Consider the following 12,779-nt stretch of genomic DNA (forward strand, 5'->3'; position numbering starts at 1 on the left):
ACAGGGATGTCTGTTTTTGGCATCTCTGTGTGGAAAGATATGCCTGTCTGCTTTGCAGGGATAACAGTATGTGTGTGTGTTTTGGAATAACATGCCACAGTGGCTAATATAGTTGGAGAACTGGAGCCTGCTCCAAGCCCTATTCCCACTTCCTGTTTCCTGTCTGTGATCGCACAATAGCAGGAAACAGGAAGGCCCTTCCTGTTTGGCTAAGTCGTCATGGAAATGGATAAGGAAGTGGGATGTAAACTGGGATCAGTCTTCAAAATTAAATATTTAACAGGAGTCTGGAAACATATGGACATTTAATAATAATTAATATTGATACTGAAATGTGAAGCAGTTGCTCCATATAACCAATGCGATGCAAACTGATGTTTTCTTTTCACTTCCACCAGGTGAAAACTGTGAGACCCTGCTGGCGCCCTGCAGCCCCAGACCTTGTAAAAATGGTGGAGTATGTAAGGAGTCAGAAGACTACCAGAGCTTCTCCTGCATCTGCCCTGAAGGATGGCAAGGTATCCATCCATTTCTATTTCACCTGTTACATGCATCCATGAATCTATCCATTTACAGCACAATGTGATTAACATCTCTTCAACTGTCTTTCTCCTCCCGTCAAGGTCAAACATGTGAGATTGATATCAACGAATGTGTTAAGAGCCCATGCCGCAATGGCGCTATTTGCCATAACACTATGGGTAGCTATCAGTGCAAGTGCCAGCCTGGATACACTGGCCAGAAGTGTGAGACAGACACTGATGACTGCAAACCAAGTAAGTAACAGATTGCACCACTACAGGTTCTCATCCTGTCCACAGAAACGTGATTATATGTGAATTTATTTCCTCTTTTCTGTGTTTCAGATCCTTGCAGTAACGGTGGTCTGTGCCGCGATGGCATTAACAGTTTCACATGTACTTGTTTGCCCGGGTTTCGTGGTGGTAGATGTGAGCAGGACATAAATGAGTGTGAGAGTAACCCCTGTAGGAATGGCGCCAACTGCACCGATTGTGTCAACAGCTACACCTGCACCTGCCCGCCTGGCTTCAACGGCATCAACTGTGAGATCAACAGCAACGACTGCACGGACAGGTAGCTCACCTTGGTCAAAATATTTTCTGCACTTACCTAACTGTCAAACTTTGCTGAATAATCAACCCAAAGCAATTCTGATAACATTTTAACGGTTTTATTTTCTTGTGTTTTTTCAGCTCTTGTTTTAATGGTGGCACCTGTGTGGATGGAATTAATGCGTTCACCTGCCTGTGTCTACCTGGATTCACTGGCAGCTACTGCCAATATGATATCAATGAGTGTGACTCCAAACCATGCCTCAATGGAGGCACTTGTCTTGACAGTTATGGGACGTACAAGTGCACCTGTACCCATGGCTACACAGGAGTCAATTGTCAGGTAGGGTGAACTCATCTTTTGTCAGGCTAGTTGTGGTAGTGGTGGTTTCACGTATTGCCTCCTTGTGTACAGTTTGTTAAGTGTTTTCTATCTTTCTTTGCCTGTTAGAATCTTGTTCGCTGGTGTGATTCTTCCCCCTGTAAAAACGGAGGTTCGTGCTGGCAGCAGGGAGCCTCTTACACCTGCCAGTGTCAGACTGGATGGACTGGTCTCTATTGTGACATCCCCAGTGTGTCTTGTGAGGTTGCAGCCAAACAGCAAGGTACGCCAACCAGCGAAATTTTTCCCACCATGGAATATAGCTTTTTATATTAAACTTGTTGAATGTATAAGTCCTGTGTATGATTGATACATTCTCTAACTCCTTCCTCTATGATTTCAGGCGTGGAGGTGGCTCACCTGTGCAGAAACTCAGGCCAGTGTCTCGATGCTGGAAACACACATTACTGCCGCTGCCAGGCAGGCTACACCGGGAGCTATTGCCAGGAACAAGTGGATGAGTGCTCACCCAATCCTTGCCAGAATGGAGCTGCCTGTACTGATTATCTAGGAGGCTACAGTTGTGAGGTAGGTTGTTTTAAAGTGAAATGAAATAAAAGAGTTATTGTACAAAATATGATCATAAAAATTCAGATCAGATAAATTATTTCAATAATCATTTTTATTTTTCCATCAGTGTGTCCCTGGCTACCATGGTGTGAACTGCTCCAAAGAGATCAATGAATGTCAGTCACAGCCCTGTCAGAATGGAGGCACATGCATCGACCTCATCAACACATACAAATGCTCCTGTCCCAGAGGAACACAAGGTATATACTTCCCTAGCACATTCATACATTGGACAAAAAAAAGAAATACGACAACAAAAACAAGGATATGGATATTGGTCTAATCCAATGTTTCTGCCTCCTGTAGGTGTCCACTGTGAGATAAATTTGGATGACTGCACCCCCTCCACTGACCCACTGACCAATGAGCCCAAGTGCTTCAACAATGGCAAGTGTGTGGACCGCATTGGAGGTTACCAATGTGTGTGCCCGGCAGGCTACGTAGGCGAGCGCTGTGAGGGCGATGTCAACGAATGTTTGTCAGACCCCTGTGACCCCAGAGGATCCTACAACTGCATTCAGCTCACCAACAGCTATCGCTGCGAATGTCGCACTGGATATACAGGTACAGATGTGCACCTAGCAGCACGTAGCAAGACTGCAGTATGCCTAAGTGCAGTGTCTAAATGATGTACAAATAGTGATACAGAGATTTTGTTTCTGTTTTCCAGGTCAGCGTTGTGACAAGGTGTTTGATGGCTGTAAAGGAAAACCCTGCAGGAATGGTGGAACATGTGCTGTTGCCAGTAACACACCTCATGGTTTCATCTGCAAATGTCCACCTGTGAGTACAGCTTTGTGATCCATTGCCTCTTCAGTGATCAGTTTACTTTTTTCTCAAGTATAGCACCTCCTAACTTCTGTACATTTCTGTTCATGTAGGGCTTCACCGGCTCTTCTTGCGAATATGATTCTCGCTCCTGCGGGAGTCTTAATTGCAGGAACGGAGGTACATGTGTGTCAGGCCACCTAGGCCCACGCTGCCTGTGTCCGCCAACCTTCACTGGGCCTGAGTGCCAGACCCCCACCGACAGCCTCTGCATCTCCAACCCCTGCTACAACGGTGGCACTTGCCAGATCACCCCAGACGTGCCTTTCTTCCAGTGCAGCTGCCCCAGCAATTTCAACGGCCTGCTGTGCCACATCCTGGACTATTCCTTTGTAGGAGGTTTTGGTCGGGACATCACCCCACCTCCGGAAGTGGAGGTGAGCTGCGAGATTCCTCAGTGTGACGAGTGGGCGGGGAACCATATCTGTGACTCGCTCTGCAACAACCATGCCTGTGGCTGGGATGGAGGAGACTGCTCACTTAATTTTGATGATCCTTGGCAAAACTGCTCTGCGGCCTTGCAGTGCTGGCGCTACTTCAATGATGGGAAGTGTGATGGCCAGTGCAACAGCCCTGGGTGTCTCTATGATGGCTTTGATTGTCAAGGACAGGAAGGACAATGCAAGTAAGTCTAGAAAACAGAGAAAATGCTTGTTTTATTATATTGTAGAAGTAATTTGGTATTTGTCATATAATTGTGTCCAATCCGAATACTAACCCAGTCTCCTTCCTTTCTTTCAGCCCGCTGTATGACCAGTACTGCAAAGACCACTATGCTGACGGTCACTGTGATCAGGGCTGCAACAATGCAGAATGTGAATGGGACGGCCTGGACTGTGCCAACAATATGCCGGAGAAGCTGGCAGATGGGCACTTAGTTCTGGTGGTCCATATTTCCCCAGAACAGCTGAAAAATCGTTCTTCAGCTTTCCTCAGAGACCTCAGTAGTGTCCTCCACACCAACGTGGTATTCCGCCGTGATGCCAAAGGGGAACCAATGATCTTCCCTTACTATGGCAATGAACAGGACCTCGTGAAACATAACGTGCTGAAGCGCTCTACAGATGGCTGGCCCGAGTGGGCCTCAGTGCCAGCCAATGTTTTGGGTCAAATGAAGGAAAGTGTGTCCGCCATGGTCAGCCCTCGGAAACGCAGAGAGCTGGATCCTGTGCAAGTCAAAGGGTAGGGTAGAAGAAGTCTTCTTCTGTATTTTTATCAGCACAACATAGCAGAGCAATATTTTGATAAATACAATTATTTGTATTGTAATTAGATTGGATGAATGTTAATGTTTGCACCCATTTCTGCTTGTAGGTCTATTGTGTACCTGGAGATTGACAACCGTCAGTGTTACCAGCAGTCTACTGAATGCTTCCAGAGCGCCACAGATGTAGCTGCATTCCTAGGAGCACTGGCTTCCAGTGGGAATCTCCATGTTCCCTACATTGAAGCTGTCACCAGTATGTAACTCATCTTTCACCCTGTCATATATATATATATATATATATTCAACGTGTGATATTACAAATGTTCACCAAGTTGAAACCAAGTAACACTGTGACTTTGACTATCTTTCCAGGTGTGAGACCTACTCCTTCCAGCTCAGAGCTCTACCCCATGTATGTTGTCTTCCTGGGTTTGGCTGCTTTGGGTTTCATCTGCCTTGGTGTTCTGGTTTCCCGCAAGCGGCGACGAGAGCATGGTCAGCTCTGGTTTCCTGAGGGATTCAAAGTGTCAGAGCCCAGCAAAAAGAAACGCAGAGAGCCGTTGGGAGAGGATTCTGTAGGACTGAAGTAAGTAGACTTTGAAAGTGGAATATGAAGGCAGCTATGCTTTAAAGTTGACCTGCAGCTGGGTATTTTCTTAACCTTGACTGGCAGCAGCGTACTTTAACATGTATCTTCTCTATTTGATGTCATTTAACTTCTAACCTGCCTCCTCTTTTCAACAGGCCTATGAAAAACCCTGACATAAATCTAATGGATGACAATCAAAATGAATGGGATGATGAAGATCCAGACTGCAGGCGCTTCAGGGTGAGACAAACTATTTGATATGAGTCTCCTCTTTGTTTTAACAAACTGTCTATTTTTACCATTTTCAAGTGTACTGAGGCTGACGTTGTGATGATTGGTGTCTTTCAGTTTGAGGAACAGGCCATGTTGGATTTAGGTGACCATACTGACCACCGAAAATGGACACAGCAGCATCTGGATGCAGCTGACCTGCGTATTGCCTCCATTGCTCCTACTCCTCCTCAAGGAGAGATCGAGAATGACTGCATGGACGTCAATGTCAGAGGACCAGGTGTGTACACTTGTTTTTGGATGATCTACAAAATAATCATTCGTCATCATGAAAACCCCCTAAAATATTTTGCAATCATGCATGTGACATGTACATGACTGGAAGTTTATCATAATTCTCTCCCTTCCTCTTTCAGATGGTTTCACTCCCCTCATGATCGCGTCCTGCAGCGGTGGAGGACTGGAGACTGGTAACAGTGAAGAGGAAGAGGATCCATCAGCAGAAATCATCTCTGACTTCATTTACCAGGGCGCCAACCTCCACAACCAGACTGACCGCACAGGCGAGACCGCCCTCCACCTGGCCGCTCGGTACGCCCGCTCTGATGCCGCCAAACGCCTCCTGGAGTCCAGCGCTGACGCCAACGTTCAGGACAACATGGGCCGCACTCCGCTTCACGCTGCTGTGGCTGCAGATGCACAGGGAGTGTTCCAGGTAACTGCCTCTTCTTCTTCTACAGGAGCCTCATATCTGTCTTTGATTTCTGATACGTTTGTCCAGCAGCGTAACAGCAGTTAACTAAACAAGTCTGTGTTTCCTTGCAGATTTTGATCCGAAACCGCGCCACTGATCTTGACGCCCGCATGCACGACGGAACAACACCACTGATTCTGGCTGCCCGATTGGCGGTTGATGGCATGGTGGAAGAGCTTATCAACTGCCACGCTGATGCTAACGCCACCGATGATTCTGGTAGCTAGATTTTTTTTATCAACCTATCATCTTCACAGTCCATTAAGATCCTTTAGTGCTGTTATGATAATTAACCCTCTCCCTTTTCATTCTCCCTGCAGGTAAATCTGCTCTTCACTGGGCCGCGGCTGTAAACAATGTGGAGGCTGCTATGGTGCTGCTGAAAAATGGTGCCAACAAAGACATGCAAGACAACAAGGTATGTGAAATGATGTGACTATGATGGAGGTATTGGACAAGTATTTACACTAGTAGAATGCCTAGTGTATTAACTGTTTTTCTTTTCTTGGTTACTTTTTAGGAAGAGACACCAATCTTCCTTGCTGCTCGGGAAGGCAGCTTTGAGACGGCCAAAGTTCTTCTGGAGCACTTTGCCAATCGCGAGATCACCGACCACCTCGACCAGCTGCCCAGAGATATTGCCAGCGAGCGCATGCACCATGACATTGTTCGCCTTCTGGATGAGTACAATGTTGTTAGGAGTCCCGGGCTTCACAGCGCCGCCTTAAGCACCTCCAGCCTCTCCCCACCTCTCTGCTCCCCCAATGACTACCTTAGCAACCTAAAGCCCACCCTGTCTGTCAAGAAGGTTCGCAAACTTAGCTCGGGTGGAAAAGGAGGGAAGGACGGTGGAAAAGATAATAGAATGAAGAAGAAAAAATCGTTAGATGGGAAGGGTAACTTGCTTGACACGTCGGCTGTCCTCTCCCCGGTTGATTCCCTTGAGTCACCGCATGGCTATCTGTCTGATGTGGCCTCTCCTCCCATGACATCACCCTTCCAGCAGTCCCCACCTATGTCTCTAAATCACCTACAAGGCAATGGAGACCATATGGGCCAGATGAGCATGGGTAAGGATATGGGCTGTATGTCTTTTGACCCCAACCCACCACGTCTCTCCCACATGCCTGTGTCCAGCCCCAACAATCAGGGCACATCCATAGGTGGCACCCGGGGAGGCCAGTGTGACTGGGTCACCAGGATGCACCCAGGTGTAGGCCAGCAAGGAAGCTTCGCTCAGGCGCAACCCATGTCCCACAACATGATGGGTGCTCTGCATGGCGTCAGCACTGCCACTCTATCTCAGATCATGGGCTACCAGAATCTGCAGACCAGCCACCTCGGGTCTACTGCACACATGATGCAGCAAGCTCACTCGCGGCAGCTCCAGCACCAGAACTCCAACTCCACCACAGCCGGACAGTCCCTCGGACAGAGCTTCCCAAACATCGAGCTGAACGGCTCCGAAATGCAACAAAACAACGGCTCAGGTCGTGGTATGCCCATCCACACTGTTATGCCCCAGGAGACACAGATCCTCGGCACCCAATTTCTCACTCCTCCCTCCCAGCACAGTTATTCTGGCCCCATGGACAACACACCTAACCACCAGCTACAGGTGCCTGATCATCCATTTCTAACTCCCTCCCCCGGCTCCCCCGACCAGTGGTCCAGCTCGTCCCCACATTCCAACATGTCCGATTGGTCGGAAGGCATCTCCAGCCCGCCCACAAGTATCCATTCGCAGATGAATCTGATCCCAGACCAGTTTAAGTAGAGACCTGTAAAACGGACAGAAGTCGTTAGTGGAAAACAATATATAAAGAAAGTTCATACAGAAAGAGAGTGACAAACCTGCCTCCAGACTGAACATGCTCCTTTTTTATTATCAGTTTTTATACTAACGATAAGAACAGTTTTAGTAATTTTGTATTTATTTATGTGCTTTTTTTGACCTGAAATATAAAGAAGATGCTTTTATATTTATGCTTTTTTGTTATTTTTTTGTTCTGTAATGTATGGGAAGATTAGAAACCGTTTAAAAGGAGTGTATATCAGAAGAAAACAAAGACTCCTAGATGTGTACACTGGCTATTTATTTGTGTCTTGTGTTTCTTTATTCACTGGATTTATTTCAATCTTTTGATGCATCGGCCTTCATAAATTTTATTTTTGGGATTTGCATTACGTTATGTCTGTACAGATTTTTTTCAACTTTTATAGATTATTTTAAATTTTCAGTATTAATTAATTATATTTTAACCTCCTTTGTATTTTTAAGTGACACAGGTTTTGTTACTGAACTACATTTCACTAAGTCTTATCACTGAGTCTGTGTTAGATGATGATCAAATATATATATAAAGTGTCACCTTCCTATGTTGCTTGCTACACTGTCCTCTCTTGGCAAAATGATGGAGAGTAACTGAGCTGAGTAAACGCAGATCTTGTAATTTAATTTTGGAGATTTGGGACCTTTAAGCACAGAACAAATATCCCTTATCAGTTGAGAGATGCTTTTCAAAATGAGTGGAAAACGCATCTAAATCAACCTAAGCCTATTTATGTTGAACGATGGTCTGGGCTGGTGCTGAGTAATTGATTTGTGATCATTTATGATGCAAGGACTTTTTCTTTATTTCATATTGTATCCCAAATCAGTGATTATGGTTACCATGTTTAACCTGTTAAGTGTTACATTGCAGACCTGTTGTAGAAAGTTGAAATGTTACATTTGCCACAGTTTAAAATAGTGCCAGTGTGATTTTTGTTTTTCCTAAGAAAAGCAACATATTTGTGAGATTTCTTGTAAAAAAAAATGTCTTCGAAGTGGAGAACATTGTTTGTGAAAGAAATGGGGACCTTTGTGTGTTTAACGGCATCACCTGCACTTTGTAAAGGAGTGTGGTCTAAGGTGTCTAAATGTCATGTTTTATAAACTAATTCAGAGATAAAGATGTTTTTAAGAAAAAAATGTAATTCAAAAATCAATGTTCATGCAAAGTTGTAGTTTGCAAAGAAGTATTTCCTGATTAAAATGTTTTGTAAAAAATTGTCTTGATTCAATAAAAACTGCTGTCAAGCTTTAAGATATGGTTTCCTTTCCTGTTTTAATTTTATTTTCTGAAGTATGATGTGACTGACAGTATGGCCACCTCATCTGGAGTAGTCAAACTCACCCATGGCATTAAAAGGTAAAGTATCACTGCAGGTCTGGGTGTGTGCTGCCCTCTAGTGGTGATAGTATGAGACTACCACAGTAAAGACAACACTGTTGGTGCTGAAAACCATTCCAGTTTATTTCAGCTAAGATTTTAGTCTTGAATAAATGTGTGGATACAACCATACAAACATAGGCACTAGTATAAACAGGATGTTGATATTATTCTTTGCCTGTAGAATAAGATAATCAGATTCAAAGATGTGAGCTGGATCCTTGGAAAAAGACAGAATAGCTGGTTCAGTTTTATCTAGAGATGAACAAATGATATGACGGGATTTTGTCGAGACATACCTCGTATGTATTGATTTTCAATTCTCCACATTAAATGTGATTGCTTACGGGAATCACTACTGCATATGCATTTGTCTGGGGTTGCAATGTTATCTATGTTTTAAAGCCACTGACTATTTGGAACCTTGAGTATGAAAAATCATTTTGTGTGCAGCTGAAATTGAATCTGAAGAGTCTGTTAATCCATTCAGGGCAACTCTCCTATCACACCGAGAAAACCAAGGTTACTCTGTTTCCTTTAGACTTCTGTCTGTATAAACCTCTTGCTGTGAGCACATGGACATCACAGGAAGCTGCGCTATATTTGCTGTTCAACTGGAAGACAATGGGACCAAAAGATTTTATCCATTAATCACTTAAACATTCCAAAGATTAGGGCCATTGTTTTTTAGTTCAGCCAAAATTGCAATTCACAATGTCTGGAAAGTGGGGGTTTTAGGTTGTGGTGAATGGGATTAGTGGTGCTTTTATAGCCTCAGATATCCCATCAGCAAACACTGGAGGGCTTCCATAATCCTCCAGTATTGATAATGCAGGGTGGAGTTAAAAGACACAGGTATTTATCAAGAAGGGAGTGTCCTACAGGGTCAAACATAACTGAGGTACTTGTACTTTAATTGAGTACTTTCATTTTGAAATACTTTCTACATCTAAATTTTACATGCAGCTAGTGCACCTTTTACTCTAACTTATTTATGTGACAGCCATGTTGATATTTCATGTTAATGCAGTAATAATATTACTATATTGTTATGTTGTAGTAATGTTATGATATAATATGATATACAAATGTTAATTGTTGCAATGTAGGATTCAGTGGACCCTTCATATTTGATTATTCCTTTTCAAATCTGTCTCCATTGAGCCCCACATTGTTCAATATAAAACAAATAAATAATACATTATGAAAAAATACTCATGTTAGTAGAGTATTAATTGTAAAATATTGTGTTTTCTTTCTTTTTCTTACATATATTCTATAGATTACTGTTGCTTGAAATATTTCCTGTACGTTCTATACAGATCCAATACTTGTATTTTGGTCTTGGTTAGTTCAGTGGTGTAATGGTGCCTAAAGAAGTGGGTATACTCTTAATTTATGCCCCAAATTTTCTTTTAAAAGTGCCCATCCAGCAAAGGATAAACACCCTGTGATATAATCAGGGACATGTAATACTGCTCTTGTATATTGTTACAAGAGCAGTTCAGCCACAGAAGAATCAATACTGACCCACAGAGGGGTGAGACAACTGCATTTTTATAATTATATAAAGATATATATATATAAGTGAATTATTCCTTATTCCTTACTGCATTCAGCTATGTCACACCTTTGCCATCTTAGTAAAAAAACATCTCACAGAATAGTGAATGATGTGTATCAGAGAGGATTTAGAAGTAGGTATACCTAATGACAACTGAAAAATAAGTGGGTATACTGGACCTATTACTTAAATAAATGCATGGTTGCAAGATTAAAACTTTTAATTTATTAGTTTAGATAAACTATTTAAAGTTGCATTATTTTGATTTACCATAATAAATAATAAAGATTGATGCAAACTGTTGCATTCATTTTAAAGCTAAAAACTGAAAAACAACAAAAACAACAAGTTACTTGCGAAAAAAAAATTACATTATGAAATAAAACAGACATAGAGGTAAACATTTCAATAATTAAATGTAAAAAAAAAAAAGGGAGAAAGTTTGATAAAGAATTAATAAATTAAACACTATTAGCCTTATTAGTTCTTATATCTACTTACTCATATTATAATTTATTTCATAGTGTATTTTTCTTTCTTTTGTAAACATATTTAACATTAAAACACGTGTATTCTGCCAGTGTTGCAGTGCCACACATGTCCACCCCAGACCACCGTTGCCTCTCATGATACAGGCCTGCAGCGCCCCCCGCAGGTGAACAGTTGTATTGCAGCCGAGCTGACAGAAGACCACAGTCGTCCCCATAGAGACAGGCTCCGACAACAGGGCTGCCCTAGACCCGCTACCTCTCCGTCTCTGTCTCTGTCTCTCTCTGAGGCGATGGCAGCGACAAAATGAAACCACCGGCTCTTGTACGTTGATAATTCCCTCAAAAACAGATATCCGGATGGTTGCCAAACAGATTTTTTATTATTGGATTAACGACCATCAGCCAGCCAGCCAGCTTTATCCTGAGAGGCCGGAGATTTCGGTGTCGCCGTGCAGGGAGGAGTCCCTCCGTTATTTGACTGTTACCACCCGAAGCCATCATGTCGGCCTTTTAACAACACGTCTCAGACATTAAAAAGCCTCGAGAGGACCCGATGCAGTCTTAGAGGTGAGGCTTCTTTTGTTCGTGTTATGTCGGCTTGTGTTTCGGGGTGTGTGCGTAGTTTAGCTGTAGCTAATCGTAGCTAACGATTGAACTTAAGGTGCGAGGTGAGTGTTGGGTCATTCATTGGTCTCCACTGGACCTGGGTGGACAATAACCAGCTGACACCAGCTGTCAAGGGAAAGCTGGTGTTTTATTTAATGGTTTGGTCGCTAATAAACCTAACGAGCAGCTCTCATTATGTACCAAAGTGCAGCTTTTTCTTCCACATCATCAGCTGAAACAATATGCACATAAATCCTTTATGTGCATATTGCTTGGGTGGGATTTAAAAGTGCATATTTATGTTTATATATATATATAATCAAAGCAAAGGAATCGTGGTGACTCGGCGGCAGACACAGCTGCAGCGCCTGCAGGTTTAACAAGGTGAGTAGATGTGTAGTATTTCACGTTATCGAGGGGAGCAGGAGCTGTCAGAGAGCCAGGCCCCTGCTTGTTGTTCCTTATGTCGATGATGTAATGTGTCTCCTCCGTGCAGGATGGATGTGGAGGTGAGTGCTGGCAGGGACGGCACCAGGAGGAGAGCAGCGGCCGCAGCAGCAGCAGCAGCAGCGGCGGATGATGCTGGTGGAGGAGGCATGGAGGCTCAGGTTGTACCGCTGGAGCTCTACGACTCTGCCAGAGCCAAAATAGACGCAAATCTCCGCTGGCTGTTTGCCAAAGCTTATGGTATAGGTAAGGCTTCCCGCTGGTTTTCCTCTCACGATTCCGACTTTGTTTAAAATACTTCTTTATTTATTCACTGGAGAACCGAACTCATGCAGTTTAGTCTGGTCCAGCTGTGCAGCCCAGGGTGAATGTGTACATCCTGATACAATATCAGCAGCTGCTTAGTTATAGTCTATACAGCCTTAATATCGACTCTGCACTGTGGTTGCATGAACATTAGTTAATGCAAATCCTGTCAACTGAGCCTGAACAGTTGCACGCTGTCTTAGAGAACAACAAAAACAACATTTATCACAGTTAAAGCCAAAGCTACAATAACAACAGATCTGTTAACAACACTACAGTAGCTGTATTTTTATCAGCACTTGTATTATTGGCTGATATTGTAAAGGTCAGTTTGGTATCAATGAAAATAAAATATATAGTACATAATGTGCACGACCTGCGCGTGAGAGGATGTAGAGATGATGGTGTGATACACATTGTTATATAAGCTCCACATCTCTCTTGCTTCACCCTCTCTTTCCGAAGCACAAAGGAAAAACTCGTATGCTTCTTTCTAGTGTTTGGTTTGTCCCTTCT

The 12,779-nt window shown here is 43.4% G+C and overlaps 2 protein-coding genes across 4 annotated transcripts in view; both read left to right on the forward strand.

The window, feature by feature from the left end:
* The window catches only part of LOC118332788 (neurogenic locus notch homolog protein 1-like), a gene marked incomplete in the record, with an annotated part of 22,242 nt that extends 13,536 nt beyond the window's left edge, over positions 1–8,706 (forward strand). Inside the window, 19 exon segments of the mRNA XM_035668217.1 lie at positions 399–518; positions 624–776; positions 867–1,095; positions 1,215–1,416; positions 1,525–1,678; positions 1,799–1,983; positions 2,093–2,225; positions 2,332–2,589; positions 2,696–2,808; positions 2,907–3,478; positions 3,595–4,035; positions 4,168–4,313; positions 4,433–4,646; positions 4,805–4,889; positions 4,998–5,160; positions 5,297–5,595; positions 5,706–5,853; positions 5,955–6,052; positions 6,155–8,706. Coding sequence (XP_035524110.1) covers positions 399–518; positions 624–776; positions 867–1,095; positions 1,215–1,416; positions 1,525–1,678; positions 1,799–1,983; positions 2,093–2,225; positions 2,332–2,589; positions 2,696–2,808; positions 2,907–3,478; positions 3,595–4,035; positions 4,168–4,313; positions 4,433–4,646; positions 4,805–4,889; positions 4,998–5,160; positions 5,297–5,595; positions 5,706–5,853; positions 5,955–6,052; positions 6,155–7,411 — 4,970 coding nt within the window.
* A 2,420-nt stretch (positions 8,707–11,126) lies between these two features.
* Positions 11,127–12,779, forward strand: part of LOC118332955 (calmodulin-regulated spectrin-associated protein 1-B-like) — a 21,982-nt gene continuing 20,329 nt past the window's right edge. For 2 of the 3 annotated variants that reach the window (XM_035668407.1, XM_035668404.1), the window contains exons 1-2: positions 11,127–11,471; positions 12,007–12,203. In XM_035668407.1, the coding sequence (XP_035524300.1) occupies positions 12,008–12,203 (196 nt within the window). In that variant the 5' untranslated portion in view covers positions 11,127–11,471; position 12,007. Of the gene's footprint in view, positions 11,472–12,006; positions 12,204–12,779 lie in introns of those variants that run through there. The other variant, XM_035668406.1, reaches the window with a different exon arrangement.

Source organism: Morone saxatilis, unplaced genomic scaffold (genome assembly GCF_004916995.1).
Source record: "Morone saxatilis isolate NCDOM2014 unplaced genomic scaffold, NCSU_SB_2.0 Contig21, whole genome shotgun sequence".
Lineage (NCBI taxonomy): Eukaryota > Metazoa > Chordata > Actinopteri > Moronidae > Morone > Morone saxatilis.